This window comes from Mus musculus, chromosome 9 (assembly GCF_000001635.26).
Source record: "Mus musculus strain C57BL/6J chromosome 9, GRCm38.p6 C57BL/6J".
Classification (NCBI taxonomy): domain Eukaryota; kingdom Metazoa; phylum Chordata; class Mammalia; order Rodentia; family Muridae; genus Mus; species Mus musculus.
In genome coordinates, this window is record NC_000075.6 from 53,665,542 (window position 1) to 53,683,887 (window position 18,346).

Sequence of the window (18,346 nt, forward strand, 5' to 3'; positions counted from 1 at the left end):
AGTACCAAGATCAGGTAAAGCTACAAAGATCTTTTTGAAAATTCCTATTTCTGGCATCTGACTTCACTCAGTTGGTTACTGGTCTTTCCAGTATATTGTCATGAAGTTACAGTACTTCTTTTTCTCTCTTGCTTTGAGTCAGGCTCTAATGACAGCCCTGACTGGCCTGGATTCAGAGATCAGCCTGCCTCAGCTTCAAAAATGTTGGGACTAGGGCTGGTGAGATGGCTCAGTGGTTAAGAGCACTAACTGCTCTTCCTAGGTCCTGAGATCAAATCCCAGCAACCACATGGTGGCTCACAACCATCTGTACAGCTACAGTGTACTCATATACTTAAATAAATCTTAAAAAAAAAAAAAAAAGAGCGTTGGGACTAAAGGTATGTGCTACCATATTGGAATGCAGAGCTTTAAAAATCATCCTAGTTATCTTTACTCCTAGCTGGGTCAGGTAGGCCTTTTCATTCCCCTCAGCCTCAGTGTAGACAATGGATTTCTGTGACTTCAAGGCCAGCTAGGTTACACAGCAAGTTCTGGCAAGACGGGTCCAATGAGACCCTTTTTTAGGGGGGAGGGAGCATTATCTATTATTATCTATTATTATTATTATTAATTCACACAGCCTGCGAACATAGTGTTTATGTCCCCTCAGGTAATCACTAGTCCCATATTTCAGTTAGTAAGTTCAGGTCAGAATTCTTACTAAAAAACACAAACTCGCCTCAATTGTCTTCCTCAATCCTCATTTTTTTAGAGATGATTCTACATAACCTGCTCGCCCTGGGACTCTCCTGGCATTTACAACTTTTCAATGCTTTCTTTAAATGAAAACTTTTCTACACCCTAAAAGGATGGACAGCAGCACTTGATCGGGTGCCATCGATGTCCTATAAGGGAGGTCAGGATTGGGAGACAGTTCCTCAAGGGACAGAGAAAAGGTGGAAATAGACGGCCAGGCGTGAGAGAACTGGTGGGAAGGTGTGACATTCAGAGAAGGGAGGAAAGAGGTGAAGTGGCAGGCAGGCACTGCTGTCTAACTCACAGTTCCTGCAGAGTGCGAACAGAAATTAAGGAATGGGGTTGGGGGAGCATGGGGGGACCAGCCATTGAAACCTGCTAGGCAGCATTTTGCTGGGATTTTTTTCCCCTATTATGTCTTTGACACTCCATTCAGAAGGGACGGGCCCCAAGAGTCACAATGATGGGTTGGTGCGGCCCAGCGACACTGCTCTCGCTCCCAGCCGGGGTTGGTCCCTTGAAAGCATCGCTGCGAGTCGGTGAGCCGGCGGGAGGAACCCACCAGGTCCTCTGGACCCCCGAGGCCAGGGCCCGGCGTCGGGGTGCTCGGGCAACAGCCACCCCGGCTCATTCCGGTGGACAACCCCGAACCGCTCTCCTCATACACATCTTGCCGCTCCCACGGAGCCCGGTCCTTCCCCGGGAGCCGAGCGCATCGATGGCCGGGCAAAAGCCCGGCTGCAGCCGGGGGGACTTACCTTTAACAGATTAGACGTCGCCATGTTCTCAACTTGGACTCTCGCGAGACGGGGCGAGACTTGGCGGCGCTCGGGGCCAGGCCTCCTCGAGAGGCCGGGGTTCCCAGCAGGACCCCGCAGGCCGCGGCGGGGGATGCGGGGGACGCCGGAGCGGCGTGCCGTCAGCGCCGAGCTCGTCCCGGGCAGCCGTGCTTCCTCGGGCTTTCCAGCTACATGGTCACCCCGGCCTGCCCACGCGAGAGAGCGCATGCAAACGCTTGAGGAGACGCGAGCGGCGAATGGTGGGAAGGGACCGGGAGCCGACCAGACCGGGAAGAGGTAGTAGCCACTTCCTCGGGCCTCCCCAGCTCGCCTTCGCTTCTGCCGCTGGGCTTGCACCCGCTTGGGCCGCCGGCAACGACTTTATCTCGGCTTAGGGCCCGCACCTCAGGGTCCGTGGCGGCGTCACGTGACGCGGCGGGCGGGGGCGTGCTCGGGAGCAACCCAGGCGACAGCAAGCCACTGGGTCCCGAGGCCCGCGCGGAGGGTGCGAGCGCGCCCTCTGCTGGCTGGAGCCGGCGCAGCCCTCACGCGCTCGCCCCAGATCGGAATGGCTATTCAGAGCTCAGGATTAGATTAGCCTGGAAGGCTTCTTACTGCTGTCCTCAGGAAATGCTGACTGAGAGAAGGCGCCCAGTCAATTAATAAATGATGCACAAACGTACTGTTATTCCTATAAACAAAAAAAAAAACCCTGCTTGTTCAAGAAGTGATTGTTAATCTTGGGTTCCTTAAGACATATCCTAGAGCACCCTATAGTATTTTCTCCAAATTGCATCGCTTCTGATCACGAATCTCTGATCAAGGGAAGAGAATGTAATTTATACAGGGATCTCTCAGGTTAGCTGTTATTTAATGCATTATGCAAGTTCCTAATACTACCCTTTGGGGGTTTTAGTTGCTTGGTTGGTTGGTTGGATTGGTTTTTGACAGTTTCTCTATGTAGCCCTGGCTGTACTGAAACGCCATCTGTAGACCAGGCTGGTCTTGAACTCGGAGAGTGGAGGTAGGTGCCTCTGCCTCCCAAGTGTTGGGATTAAAGGTGTGGGAAACCACCACCTGGTATCAAATTTGTTTCTTTGAAACTCATCTCTCACTGTCCAACAATTTTAGTCTCAGTACTCAAAGCAGAGGCAAGAGGATCTCCGTAAGATTGGGGACAGCCTGGTCTACAGAGCAAGTTTCAGAACAGCTAGGTCAAAAAACCCAAGAAAACAAAAGTTTCTCAAACGTTGCTAGTGCATTCTTTATATTAATATAACCTGGGGTGCTACTTAGAAAAGCAGACTTTCAGGCTCCACTCTGAAGGATTTTATTTCATATATTATGCCTGAAAACTCCTTTTGCCCCAAGCATTCCAGGTAGCTATGTTTAAAGAAGACTTTCTATGTATTCTTGGATGGCCAGGAATTCTGTATGTAGACCAAGTTGACCTAGAACTCTAGAGTTCTGCCTGCCTCTGCCTCCAGAGTGACTGGTGGGATTATAGGTATACGCCTCCCTCGGAAAAGGCCAAGAGTTCTTTATATCTGCTTCGTGCTGGGTGTGGTGGAGCATGCCTTTAATCCTAGCACACTCTTAAGTTCCAGGCCAATTAGAGCTATAAAGTGAGACCCCTATCTAAACAATATAGCACTTAAAGTGAGTTAAGATTTGCTACTTTAGGACTGAAGAGATAGCTCAGTGGTTAAGAGCACTGACTGCTCTTCCATAGGTCCTCAGTTCAATTCCCAGCAACCACATGGTGGCTCACAACCATCTGTAATGGGATCCAATGCCCTCTTCTGGTGTGTCTGAAGACGGCTACAGCGTACCCATATGCATAAAATAAATAAATCTTAAAAAAAAAATCTGCTACTTCACAATGGGCCTTAGTTATCTTGTTTGTGAAATTAGTATTAAAACATCTATAGCATAGTGCTATGGCAAAAATTAAATGTAAAGGCTAGAGAGATGGCCCAGTATACTCACATACATTAAAAATAAAATAAAATAAAAAGGGTATCATAGTCCATTAAAAAAATAAAAATGACAAAACCGGGTGTGGTGCCGCTCGCCTTTAATCCCAGCACTTGGGAGGCAGAGGCAGGTGGATTTCTGAGTTCAAGGCCAGCCAGGGCTACACAGAGAAACCCTGCCTCAAAAAACACAAAACAAACAAACAAACAAGACATGATTCTATTCATTTTTGGTTTTGTTCTGTTGTTTTTCACAACAGAAAGATTTCTCTGTGTAGCTCTGACTCTCCTGGAACTCGCTCTTTAAACAGGATGGCCTTGAACTCGGAGATCTGCCTGCCTCTGTCTCCTGAGTGCTGGGATTAGAGTTTGCCACCACCTCAGCTGATTCCATACATTTTAATAGATTAATTACTGAATGCTGGAATTTATCACTCATGGCAGAAACCTTAAGTATTAATTAAACATTGTGAAAAGAACAGTGAAGAAGAAAAAAAAAGCCAAGGATGCAAAAATAGAAGGGAGAATAGTCCAGAGAGATGACTCGGGTAAAAAAATATACCGGCTGTCTGGAAAGATCCAGTTCTGTGGGGGATCTAATGCTTCCGGCCTCCGAGGGACTCTGTACTCACATACATATACACAGAGAGATACACATACACACAACACACATGTAAGTATGTTAATTTTGACATGCCATGACTAGCTCAAAGATTGGGCACTCCTAAACTTTCCCCTGCTAGTAAACACTCCCGTCTGGTACTCCTGAGACTCCTAAACCTTCCCATGCTTCCCGGGTAGCCAGTGGCCACTTACCCAACTTCTTGTACGAACAAGGCAAAGCTGTTTGGCCTTGCTCTCTTGCTGTTCTTATATCCAGTCCTTCCTCTCTTCCTCTAGTCTGGTTATCTAGCCCTTGCAATTCTCCAGGTCCTGCCCTCTCTCCATTGGCCCAGCCATTGTAAGGCAAGTCTTTATTACCAATCAGAGCCAGCTGGGGGCAGACTTTCTTTACAAACGGAGAACACCAGCCAATACAGTTTCTAAGCTTTGAACTTTAACCTCGGCATCTTGAGTCTCATTAGCCTCCATCCTCCTTTTAGGAAGAAATGTTTCAATCAAGGAGTAGCCACACAACCTGCCACCCCTCCCTTTGGCTTATATTCTTTCCATCCTTACTTCTATGATGCTTTCTGAGCTTATTGGGAGGCACGGGTGGTAATTGTAGGTACCCAGTTATTTTTTTCCATGGGAAGCTGAACACCGGGCCACTCTGCCACAGCCACAGTTAATTCTCAGGAGGTTAGCTAAGTGGTTAACGAGTCTCTGCAGTACACTGCAGGAAAGGAAATCCCTCCACGACAAACTAGGCTGACAGCTGCAGTAATTATGTGTATAATCACAAATGTTTAAAAGGCAATTTACAGCTGGGCGTGGTGGCGCACGCCTTTAATCCCAGCACTTGGGAGGCGGAGGCAGGCGGATTTCTGAGTTGGAGGCCAGCCTGGTCTACAAAGTGAGTTCCAGGACAGCCAGGGCTATAGAGAGAAACCCTGTCTTGAAAACAAACCAAAAAAAAAAAAGGCAATTTACTAGGCACATCATACTCATTTAACAGTGCAGTAGCAGTTGCTTCTCCACTGAGGCCTAAGACCTTCCCAGCCACTGGCATTTTGTCCTTTGTTACAGCACTGTGTGTAAATTTTCTTTGTGGAACAGACTAGAAGCTCAATCCTAAAATTAGTTGTTTACATTCCCAACAGTCATGCCACTGTGCACCAAGGAATGCATATCATTTCTCAGTGTAACATTAAGATCCTTATTAAGGACTGGGCAGTGGTAGCACACACTTTTAATCCCAGCACTTGGGAGACAGAGGCAAGGTTCGAGGAGAACCTGGTCTACAGGGAGAGTTCTGTGGACGTGGGCTGTAGCAAAGGCATATCTGCTATCCACATGGATGTTAATTTTCTTGCTGGCTCCAAGTTCCAAGGCCTTGGTGAGGGCAATTAGCTCCACTTTCTGTGTCCATGTGCCATGGGATAGAGGTGCAGGGGAATGGGTGGAGGTAGAGGTTCTGCCCAGATGACTTTTGTGCCATCCACCACAGCAGTACCTGCTTGTCTCTGACCTTCATGGAGAAAATTGCTCCCATCTATAAACCAGGTAGCCTCAGCTTTCAGCAGGCATCAGTTTGAGAGGTCTCTCCTTTTGGACCAGCAGGGAGTGTATGTGGGCCCCCATTTTGGAGATTATGTCCCAACAGAGTGTAGGGACGGTCTGGGGCAACCCTAAAAGAATGGGATACCCGGCCCATCCCTAGGTCCACTGTTCTTCGGGTAGTCCATGAATATATTTTGGTGCCAGTGGCTCCTTGTACCCAAGCTCTCTTCTTGGAAATGGCCATCAGCTTGGAGGACCAAGTGTTGAGCCCTGTGTCCACCAAGGATTGAGTGGGTTTCCTCTCTACTCCCAGAGTTACCCTGGGTTTTTTGAGAGGGGGTCCAAGCCCTGTCTCCCCTAATCACTGTCTTTATCCAGGGCTAAGACCTTTGCCTTTTGGGGGTGCTTTTCCCAAGGCCTGGGACTTCCTGCTCCCAGCTTCTGTTTGTTAGCGCACTCTTGAGCCCAGCAGCCTCTCTCTTTGCAGTATGTGCACTGGTCATTTTTAAGGGATTTTCTGTCTCTCTCTGGTTGGAGTCTCTCTTCTCTGTTTTCCCTAACTACTGTAGCCCAGACTTTCTGTAGATTCCTACCCTGTCACTTTTCTTTCTTTCTCTTTCTCTGCTCCTTCTCTTTCTGTTACCCTGTAATGGTAAACTTTCTCAGCAACCTACACTAAATTCCTCAATGGCTTATCCTGTCTTTCTAGCCTCTGAATATTTTTCCTGATATCTCTACTAGCCTGGTCTATAAAAGCCACTGTCACAGTAGCTTTATGCTCTTTGCTGCTGGGGTCATGGGGTGTATATTGGGTAAATGGCTTCATGAGCTGCCCTAGAAGGGCTGCGGGTGACTCATCTGGTTTCTGCTTAACCTCACGTACTTCGTTCAAATTTGTGGGTTGTCATTCCGCCCCCTTGAGACCTGCCAGTGTAGCCTGGTGTTAGACCTTTGGGTGCCCCTTGCCTTTTGCCATATTAAAGTCCTAGTCAAGTCTAGTCAGGGAAGGCCCACTGTCCATGACAGCCTGGTCAATCAATGGTGCCCCCATGTCTCTGGCTTCTGGCCTCCTGCATTATAAATAAAACAATCTCAGAGAGATTAACTGGCCCTTTGGAAAAAGGGTGAGGGTGGTTGGGCTTTCCAGTTGTATAAGTTGTATAAGTCAGCCAAAGAGAAGGGCCAATATTGCATAGCCTGATTGCCCATACGAAGCCCATATGCCCTCAGTGAGAGAGCCATCGTGGTATCAAGAGAGGTGGCTCTCAGGTCTCCTCCCATCCCTCCCTCCGGTAAAGAGGGGGTGCAATGACCCCAGACTCGTATGGGCTGAGGATGCCAGAACTGGTGCCATGGGGCAAGGGTAGGGAGATTTGGAGGAGGAGGGTCTTGGAGTACTAGGTCTGCTGTTGAAGGGTCTTGGAGGACCAAAAGTTTCACAGGTCCAGATCTTTCTTCCCGTGCTTCTTTCTTCCTTACGGTCAGAACCTGTGTGGTGGGAAAGAATAATTAACTTGTCTTTCAGTCTGTCCAATGTCCAAAAAATGTCATCCACCCAAGCGGGGGCGGGGGGGGAATGGAGTCCATTGGAATTTTCTAGCAGCTGAGCTGACCTCTTCACCACCATAGTATGGGTGATTGACAGAATTGGGGCTCCAATTTGTGACTGGATGCTTACTTATTCTGTCTGATGGTTTCGGGGGGTGGAATGGGGATATGAACAAAAACAGAAACAAAAGACTCGACCAGGCTGACCTTGAACTCAGAAATCCACCTGCCTCTGCCTCCGGAGTGCTGGGATTAAAGGCGTGCGCCACCACGCCCGGCCTAGATGTGAATCTTACCCTGCAAAGCAAAACCTAATTCTTCCCTTCTCCCCAGAGGCTGCCACCTCCAAAACTATTTCCTCTCTGCCCCTTATCTAAAGATGACCTGCCCTGCCTTATTCTCCTGACCTCTCAACCCCCTGCCCTCAGGATCATTGGTATGTTCACGAGGGCAAAGGTTACACAGGGGAGGAAATTGAGGGGTTCGGAAACCCTGTGAGTATGTTTGGTAATAACACACCAAGACCAGTTGCAGGGAGGCAGATCAACTTTACTTGGAATGATTCAAGGCTTATGTAATTTTGGGAACTTGGGGTGGTAACATCCGGGATGGGTTAGGGTATTGAAATACCTCATCGGCAAAGGAAAGCTTTTCAAGCATTTCAGGAATCTTGGGTCCTGAAGGAGAAAGGAAGTTGAACCTATAATCTAACTAAGGCTAGGAGATATTCTGCAGGTAGACATGGAGGGATGGGGGATTGAATTCCTCAGACAAGGTCAAAGAAAGGGACCCCTGATAGACTTTGACCATAATTAGCAAGAGTTTTCCCTCAACTCTCTTCCTGTGGGATAGGAGTGATGAACCTGGAGATTGTTCTGGATTTTCTGATGTTTCCATTTGACCTGTTTGTTTGCCTTCTAGACCCTTTTGGTTCAGTGTCCATGTCAGGTTTATTCTACCTTAAGTAGCTACAGACAAGGCAAGACTTGTAGGTCGGTTCTTGAACCTGGTACTCTGGCTCCCTCTAATGGCCACTGTTCTGCTTGCAGTAGTGGAGATGGATGGAGAGTGTTCCAGCCCCTATTTAAGGTGTAACCGCTGTGGTGTAACAACTAACTCCCATGACAGGGACTGCTGTCTCACTTGGACTTGATACAAGAAGAGGACAGATTTGGTCTTCAAAGTGAGTTCCAGGACAGCCAGGGCTATTCCTGTCTCGGGAAAAAAAAAAAAAAAAAGGACAGATTCAAAGAATCACACTCCCAGCACTTCTTGTTTTGCTGGGTAGGATGGGTGTTGAGACAGGACATCTCTACATAGCTCTGACTGGCCTGAAACTCAGAGATCCACCTATTTGATTCAAGTTCCCAAGTGCTAGCAGTAAAGACATGCCTGGCTTCCCAGCATCTCTAATGCTGTTTTCTTATACATAGTTGCACATCTAGTTATCTACTTTTCCAGTACCAGAAAACTTCAAACAACTTTAGCTAGTCCAGTTATCATTAAATAGAAAAACAAAAGATAGAGCAGGATATAGTGGTGTGTTTAATTCCAGCACTCAGGAGGCAGAGGCAGGCAAATCTCTGTGAGTCCAAGGCCAACCTGGTCTACAAAGCCAGTCCAGGACAGCTAGGGCTGTTAAACAGAGGAACACTGTCTTGGAAAAAAAAGCAAAACAAAACAAAACAAAACAAAACGGAAAGAAAAGAAAAGAAAAGAAAAGAAAAAGGAAACCATATTTTTTCTTTTTTTTCTAGACAGGGTTTTTTTGTATAGCCCTGGCTGTCCTGCAACTCACTCTGTAGACCAGGCTGGCCTCAAATTCAGAAATCCACCTTCCTCTGCCTCCCCAGTGCTGGGATTAAAGGCATGTGCCACCACTGTCTGGCATGAAAATTGTTTTTAAATTCACAGTCAAAATTTTCAAAAATAAGAATGGACCAAATGAAAGTAATATTTTAGTAATGGGATTTAAAAGATTTTTTAAAACTACACAGAACTCAATTTCTTCTTTTAAAAATTATTTTACTAATTTGTGTGTGTGTGTGTGTGTGTGTGTGTGTGTGTGTGTGTGTCAGGGGTTTACCTGTATAGACGTCTATGCAGTGCGTGTGTGCCATGACACCAAGGTCATAAAGGACACCAGAGTCTTTGTGACTGTTACAGATGGTTATGAGCCATCATGTGGGTATGGGGAATTAAACTTGGGTCCTCTGGAAGAGCAGCCAGTGCTCTTAACTACCCAGCTATTGCTCCAACTCTCAGAATTCAGTATCTTTCTCTTTTTTAAAGATCTTCCTCCCCCCCACCCATACAAGTACAATGTAGCTGTCTTCAGACAAACCAGAAAAGGGCATTGGATCCCATTACAGATGGTTATGAGTCACCATGTGGTTGCTGGAAATTGAACTCATGACCTCTGGAAGAATAGCCAATGCTCTTAACTACTGAGCCATCTCTCCAGTCCCAAACTCAATTTCTTAATAAAATTAAATCAGGGGCTGGAGAGATGGCTCAGAGGTTAAGAGCACTGATTGCTCTTCCAGAGGTCCCAGTTCAATTCTTAGCAACCACCTGATGGGTCACAACCATCTATAATGTGACCTGATGCCGTCTTCTGGTGTGTCAGAAGACAGCTACAGTGTGCTCACATACGTAAAATAAATAAATAAATAAATCTTATAAATAAATAAAATTAAAACTAAAGTAAGTTTCATTAGAATATTTTTATTGTGTACAAGTATAATAGTTAAAATGCAATGATTGCATTCTCTCTCTCTCTCAACTTAAAACTTAGTAAGCTACTTACCTGTCTTACTTAGGGTTACTATTGCTGTGATGAAACTTGGGAGGGAAGTTTTTCCCTTACATGTCCTGAGTCACACAGTCCACTGAGGGAAGCCAAGGCAGGAGCTCAGAATGAGTGGGAACCTGGAGGCAGGAGCTGATGAAGAGGCACAGAAGAGTGTGCTTACAGGCTTACTCATGTTTTACACAGCCTGCTTTCTTATAGAATCCAGGGCCACCAGTCTAGGAGTGTCTGCACCCATAATGAGCTAGGCCCTCTCACATCCCTAATTTAAAAAGTGCACAACAGGCTTGCCTACAGTGAGTTTTTTTTTAATGAATTTATTTATTATATGTAAGTATACTGTAGCTGTCTTCAGACACCCCAGAAGATGGCATCAAATCCCCATTTCAGATGGTTGTGAGCCACCATGTGGTTGCTGGGATTTGAACTCAGGACCTTCAGAAGACCAGTCAGTGCTCTTAATCACTGAGCCAACTCTCAGCCCCTACAGTGAGATCTTATAGAAGCATTTCCTTCCCCTAAGATGACTCTAGCTTGTGTCAAGTTGACTTAAAATTAGCCAGCACATTACTTATATGCCATGGACTAGACTCAGTTGGTCCCTCAACCCAAGGGAGAACCAGGGTCAGGGTACTCAGGTGGCCAAAGAGTCTGCTAAATGACAGACACTAACACAAGGGAGTGCTGGATCTGAGTGTAACTTCTCAATGCAAGCATCAGACTTATATTACAGAAGAAAACAAGGAAGTTAGGTGACACATTAAGGTCATCTGATGCATAACGATTCTTTACACAAAACAGAAACCGGGCTGGCGAGATGGCTCAATGGGCAAGAGCACTGACTATTCTTCTGAAGGTCCAGAGTTCAAATCCCAGCAACCACATGGTGGCTCACAACCACCCATAATGAGATCTGACACCCTCTTCTGGTGTGTCTGAAGACAGCTACAGTGTACTTACATATAATAAATAAATAAATAAATAAATATTTTTAAAAAAACAGAGAAACATATACATAAAAGCAAGCAGGAACCAGGCAGTGTTTACAACTGGGATAAAAATCAGTGTTTACAACTGGGATTAAAATTAGCCCTACCTCAGGTCAGTTTATTCTTAGAAGCCAGGGGCAAGGGCTTTATGCCCTTGCCATAGTTCCAATTCTAGTCTATTGTATAATCCCTCTTCTCCCTAGGCCATTGTAAATTCCTGTATATGGGAGTGACTCAGCTGTTATTCTAAGTATTTACTCTAGTTCCTTCTTAGACCACAACCCACCTTCTTCCTAGGCTATTGTAAACTCCTCTATAAGGGAGTGACTTAGTTGTTATTTTAAGTATCTGTAGGGAACCTCCATTTAACAGAGGAGCCCACCAACTTTCTTTTAATATGTAATGTAGTCTGCCATACCTGACTGTAATGAGAATTCCAAGTTAACTTTGTAGAAATTGCCCTGAGATTTCTACTCTAATCCAGTAAACTGTGATGCCTGATTTCTTTCACTATCTCTCTGTCAACACTGGAGGCTTTTCGTCTGAATGAGTAGCATTCTTTTGAAATTCAAAGACCAAGGTCAGCTCAAGGTCGACCTTGATAGGGTATTGGAACAGTGGTAGAAACCAGTTATCTTATCTATTTGTTAATTCATTCCTTGGAGGCACTTATAATAAAACAATACTGAAAGAAAGCATGCTAAATCCTTCACCGACTATTACAAGGACATATCTGGGCCACATCGTGTTATGGGATGCCAAAGACTCTCCAGGAGACCAGTTTTCATGAAACTTTTTGCCTCAGGACTGCAGCCAAGCTTTTGGACTTGTCACGCAGACTCCACTGGAGTGGGTGTGGCACTTATACAGTTAAAACATGGCCAGGTTTTATAGGTCTAAGCAAGGAGATAACATTAATACCCAAATATTGCCACTTTCTCTATTGGTTTTCCCCCACCCCAGGGTCTTGGCTACACAGAGCCTGGAACTCACTCTAAACAGCAAGCTAGACTTGAGCTAACAGAGATCCATCTGCCTCTTTCTCTTAAGTACTGGAACTAAAGGCGTGCATCACCATGCCCGGCTCCTCTAAGGACAGGATCTCACTATGTAGTCCTGGTATGCATGGAACTTTTAGTAAATTTTCTGTCTCTCCAGTGCTGGAATTACAGGTGTGTACTAGCACATTCAGCTCCCCTTAGTATATATGTGTTTGTATAGCTCAGTGCATGTTTATGTGGAAGTCAGGGAACAAGTTCCAAGAGTGTTCCCTTCTTCACAGTGTGGGTTCCTAGGATTGAACTCATGTTGCTGTGTTTGGTAGCCAGTACCTTTCACCACTGAGCCATCTCACAGGCCCCTCCTTTCTATATTGTTCTTTTGGTCTTCCAAGCCTACTTCATTGTTGAAACAGGACCAGTTCTGATTGAGACTCCTGCTTCATTAGACTTCATTTAGTTGGCTCCCTGTAATACAATGTATTGATGAGTTCAGATAGTGTAATTGTAAGTGCTAATTATGGGGCAATTGAGAAAAAGCATAACAGAAAAAATTAGGGCTTAAGGCATTTACACTGTAGCTGCAATAGACACTATATCTCCAAAGAGTCATTTCTCCCTGTCTCTTGTCTTTAAACTTTTTCTCCATCACAGGTGGAGTAAGCTGAAGAAGTACAAATTCTCCTTCAACTTCTGTGGTTTAGATCAGGTCAGACCAGCAGGAACATCTTGTCACATTTACCTTTGATATGTTTCTCCAAACTTAATCTGTGTATTTATTAAAATTCCAATAAATTACTTCTTTTTTTTAATTTGGCAAACTAATTTAATAATATTTTCAGGAGGGGCCAGAGAGATGACTCAGCAGTTAAAAGTATTTGTTGCTGTTTCATAATGCTATGTTCAGTTCCAATCACCTACATGGTGGCTCACAGCCACCTATAGTTCCAGGGGATCTGGATACCAGGAACAAGTGGCACACATATGAACATGCAGGAAACACATTGATTTTTTTTTTAAAAAGTATTCAGGAGATAAATTAGAAGGATAGTAAAAATCATCTTTAAATAAAACAACCCAATGAGGTTTACACCTTTAATTTCCCCCAAAGGCAGGTGGATCCCTCTCAAACAAAACAAAACAAGACAAAACAAAACAAAACAAAACAAAACAAAACAAAACAAAACAAAACAAAACACTGCTACAAGGCTGCAGCTGACAGGGACTGAGAACAATGCCTGCCACTCTTTTTCTGTTTTGTCTTGTATTAGTTTTTGGCTTTTTTGTTGTCAGGTAATGTTTTCATTTTGTATTTTGTTTTGAAACTGTCTCTCTAATAGTCCTGGATGTCCTGGAATTCACTATATAGACAGGCTGGCCTCTGCCTCCCAAGTGCTGGAATTAAAAGCTTACGCTGTTATTATGTCCTGCTTTACCACTGTTTTGTTGTTGTTATTTTTAAAGAGTTATTTATTTATTTTATTTACATGAATACACTGTAGCTATACCAGAAGAGTGCATCAGATCCCATTACAGATGGTTGTGAGCCACCATGTGGTTGCTGGGGATTGAACTCTGGACCTCTGGAAGAACAGACAGTGCTCTTCTTGATTTGGGAGCATTTTCAGGAATGTAAGATTTAAAACTCTGGCAAGAATCCTGGAAAATAGTGCCAGCTTTTTCCTAGGTAGACCTCGGGAAGGCAGAGAATCGGACCATATTAACTGCTGTTGGAATTCGGGAACTGCCATGACAGGAGATAAAGGGCTCAACAGGCCCAGAAAATTGAGCATGCTAAATGGATGTACCATGTAAAGTGAGAGGCTCTCCACATACCTATGTTCTGCAGAAAAGGCAGAAAGAAGTGTTCTAATAAAAGGGCATTTGTCTCTCTCTCCAAGAAGGTCACTTCTTGCAGTTCACTTCTGTAGACCAAAGCTGGTGATAGGAGAGGTCATTACAGGCTTCCCGGTAGGAATAGCAATCCTGAGACTATATTAGTAGTTTGTGACAACACTTAATGACCATATGATTTCAGTCATAATGTATGGCAAGTTCAGGGGGCAGCCAGGTGTTGTTTTTGTGCAGCTTCATAGAAAAGTGATTAGACATGGTTTCTTTGTTTTTTTTTTTAATTTATTTATTTTATGTATATGAGTACACTATAGCTGTCTACAAACACACCAGAAGAGGGTATTGGATCCCATTATAGGTGGTTGTGAGCCACCATGTGGTTGCTGGGAATTGAACTCAAGACCTCTGGAAGAGCAGTCAGTGCTCTTAACTGCTGAGCAATCTCTCCAGCCCTAGAGCCCTAGACATGGTTCCTTCCTTCCTTCCTTCCTTCCTTCCTTCCTTCCTTCCTTCCTTCCTTCCTTCCTTCCTTCCTTTTTCTGTATAGCCCTGGCTGTCCTGGAACTCACTCTGTAGACCAGGCTGGCATCAAACTCAGAAATCCACCTGCCTCTGCCTGCCTCCCAAGTGCTGGGACTAAAGGTAGATATGGTTTCTTAATGGTTAACTTTTTGAATATTGGGCTGTGTGGTGGTGGTAGGCCTTTAGTCCCAGCACTTGAGAAGCAGAGGTAGGAAGATGGGGCAAGTTCAAGGCTAGCTGGTCTACAGAACCAGTTTCAGGATAACCAAGGCTACACAGAGAAACACTTACTTGAAAGACCAAATAGGGCGGGAGAAATTGCTCAGTGGTTAAAAGCACTGACTGCTCTTCCAGAGGTCCTGAGTTCAATTCCCAGCAACCATATGGTGGCTCACAACCATCTGTAATGGGATCCGATGTCCTCTTCTGCTGTGTTTGAGTGCACTCGTCATATAAATAAGATAAAGAAATACATTAAAAAAAAAAGACCTAAATAAATAAATAAATAAATAGATAAATAAATAAATAGATAAATAAACCATAAGTCAAAGTACATGTATTTATGGGATACAAAGAGATGCCATGTCATAGGTACACAATGTGGAATTACTGAATCAACCTAATCCACATACCCATCATTGTATTTACTGTTCATTCCTCCTGTCTAATTGAATGATTGTATCTTTTGGTCTGTAACACCTCCATTTCTTCCTATTCCTGGTCTTTGGTAAAAAACATTCTCATCTCTGCTTTTTATGAGATCTCTTGTTTTAGAGTTTACATGTAAATGAGAATTCTTTTTGTTTTTCTAGGTTTTGGGGTGACTAGTTTAATGTGTTCACTTTGTTGAGCCGTGACATTAATGATCATTAATAGAAGTTTATGTGCACGTGTATTTGGAGGATAATTAACTTTTCTTTTTCTTTTCCTATTTTACAGTTTTTGAGACAGGGTTTCTACATAGCCCTGGCCATTTTGGAAGTCACTATGTAGACTAGGCTCACAGAGATCTTATCTGCCTGCCTCTTCCTCCTGAGTTCTGGGGTTAAAGGCATGTGCTACCACACCTGCAGAAGAAGTTAACATTTAAATTCCTGGACTTTGAGTAAAGCATATCAGCCATTGTGATGTGGATTGGTGTCATTTAATCAATTGAGGGGCTAATTAGAATGAAGAAGCTGGTCTGCCCTGAGCACATGGAATTCTCCAGAAGACGGTCTTTGAATATCATTGTCAACACTGGCTTTTTCATTGTCTCTTGGCAGACAGATGGCTTTTGAAGTCCATTAGTTCTTTTGAGTCTCCAGGCTGAATATCTTGGAACTGACAAGATACTCCACAAGAGAAATGGGGTTCAAATTGGCTATGTAACAAATACAACAGAATAAATATCTTCACCTATGAGCTTAATATTGGTTCTGTTTCTTTGAATAACGCTGGTTTACCAGTGTCCTGGTTGTAAAACAGGAAGCTAACCAAATGGTTTGTTTTACACAGTCAAAAGAAAAGGAGAATGTGTAATCAAGAATATGTTTTCAACTTTCTGTATCCATAACAAAAGTTTGACTAATTAGCTTGTTAAATGGTTTATTTCAGTTCATAGCTTTGAAGGCTTCTGTCACAGTCTTCATTATTTTAAAACAGGTAGCATTAAAAATATAGATCAAGTTTATACCATATTTTACTTTTCTTGTCATTGTGGGAAAAATACCAAGAGATGATGACAGAAAAACATGTATCCTCCCATGGAATGTCTAAGTTAAAATTAAATATGTGGAACTCACATTTAAAAGGCATAATTCAATACCATAATCATGTTAGTAGTTCATGTCACAGTTACAACTGTATGTTAGGCACTATTTTTTTTAAGTATATGAGTACACCGTTGTTCTCTTCAGACATACCAGAAGAGGGCATCAGATCCCATTGCAGATGGTTGTGAGCCTCCATGTGGTTGCTGGGAATTGAACCCAGGACCTCTGGAAGATCAGTCAGTGCTCTTAACCACTGAGCCATCTCTCCAGCCCCCATTAGGCACTATTTTAATAGAGACAACATTTTTACCAAGAGAGATAACAAGGTACATTCGTTTGTAATATATCTTGCTGAACAGTCATGTAAAAGAAATAAAACAAAAGGAGTTCTTTTGTTTTATTTCTTTTACATGACTATATTCAGCAAGTGAACTAGAATGTATAGTAATTGATCCAGGTTGCCACGGCTGGTCTACAGTTATTGCTCTTATAGAAGTATTGAATCATACAGCACTTCATTCATGTTCAAGAGAATAGTGTTGTCTCTTATTTCACAGGTGAAGATTGGTTGTCCAGGAAAAGATTGGTGCAAACATTTGAAGATTGGAAAGCATAAATGTATCAACTGTGGGATTTCTAAGAGTAGCTTTGTTTGGTCATCTGTTCTACTGTTGGTTGACTGATAAGGGGTTTTGCTCTGTAGCAGTGACCCTGTTGCTGTCTCTGGGTGACAGCAGTGCACCACTACACCTGGCCCTGATACTTTACTGTTTTAAAATACAAAAGATTTACTCTGAGTGATTTCCCCCCAGAGGTGATGATGTTTCCTTTGCTTTTCAGATCTAAGTCTGTCTGGGCAACTATGTGGAAACCATATGGATCCAAATGGATCCTTAGTCTTGCTTATATCCTTTTTATTGGATCAGATCTAAGGAATTATGCAATTCCAGATCACTCTGAAGTTATGGAAGTTCTGCTCCTCATTGAACCAAGGGCCATATAAAAACAAACATCATCCTTAGAATGTTTTTACTGACCCAGATTCAGCTTTTCAGTGGTGTAAAGAAAGCTCGCGGAGTTCTTAATGCTTCTGGAAACAAATCCTCAGGTTTCCAGGTTGAAAAACTCTTTCTTGCTTGTTCCTATGATGATACAAAAACCATAAAGCTTTGAAAATCATTCTGATCACTTGGACATTTTGTTTACGCTTACATACAGAAAACCATCACACCATTACATGTTCTGAAAGTGTTAGCACTGTGGATGAGCAGTGTTGATCAGGCACAAATTTATTGTACACTGGGTAGAAATTTGTTCATTTATAAAATTAGAATGACTTAAAGTATTTGGTAATTAGCTACAACTATTGGCATTAAAATTAAATAAGATTAAATAAATTTAATCTTAGTAATATTAATATAAAATAAGGTGTGTCTATTTTTTAAGATATGGTCTCATCATGTAACTCTGGCTGACATGAACTTGCTCTGTAGACCAGGCTGGCCTCAGATTCACAGAGGTCCACCTAACCTCTATCTTCTAAGTGCTGGAGAGTAAAGGCATATGTCTGGTTTCTATGAAACCTGGGCAAAATATTTTTGCCTAGAGTAAATGTTTGGCTGTTTTTGCATGATTATCCACATCCTCTATAGCAATATATTAAAAAAAATAGGTCAGTTACACACATATATGTATATATATAAATGGATTTGGGGATAAGGGTCTACATTCTGGCAGCCTTAAATCTTTAGTTTCACTCACTAGGGTCTCTCTGCATAACCATTGGCTGTCCTAGAACTCACTTTGCAGGCCAGACTGGCCTCACACTCACAGAAATCTGTGTGCCTCTATCTCATGCCCAGTTTCCACACAGTTTTCCCATAAGGGGAGGGAAAGACCTCCTCTATAAAGTAAAATCAACTGTGCCCTGCTTTACTTCTCCTTTTACATTCATTAACCATGCACACACACCAACACACACACAACACACACACCCTGATAACCAAAGAGTTGAGAGACACAGAGTTGTAGAACTTGCTTGTGCAAGTATCAACTTTTGGGGGCCCCGCCTTCCCATCTGTTCTTCCAGCTTCTATTCTGGGTATGGAATACATCTAACCTTCAGACCAGATTTTAGACTTTATCCAGCACTAATATAAAAGGTGTCCACTGAAAGTCTAGTCACTCTTTCAACTGCAGTATTTTAGCTTGAC

At 43.5% G+C, this 18,346-nt stretch overlaps 1 protein-coding gene and 1 long non-coding RNA gene across 4 annotated transcripts in view; one reads left to right on the forward strand and one right to left on the reverse strand.

The window, feature by feature from the left end:
- Positions 1 to 1,966, reverse strand: part of Cul5 (cullin 5) — a 52,927-nt gene extending 50,961 nt beyond the window's left edge. For 2 of the 3 annotated variants that reach the window (NM_001161618.2, NM_027807.4), the window contains exon 1: positions 1,497 to 1,966. In NM_001161618.2, the coding sequence (NP_001155090.2) occupies positions 1,497 to 1,520 (24 nt within the window). In that variant the 5' untranslated portion in view covers positions 1,521 to 1,966. The remainder of the gene's footprint in view (positions 1 to 1,496) is intronic. The other variant, XM_017313680.2, reaches the window with a different exon arrangement.
- Gm16124 (predicted gene 16124) lies at positions 1,552 to 15,789 on the forward strand. Its single transcript, NR_166653.1, has 2 exons — positions 1,552 to 1,814; positions 15,319 to 15,789. It is a non-coding gene; the product is annotated as a predicted gene 16124 (long non-coding RNA).
- The last annotated feature ends 2,557 nt before the right edge of the window (positions 15,790 to 18,346 follow it).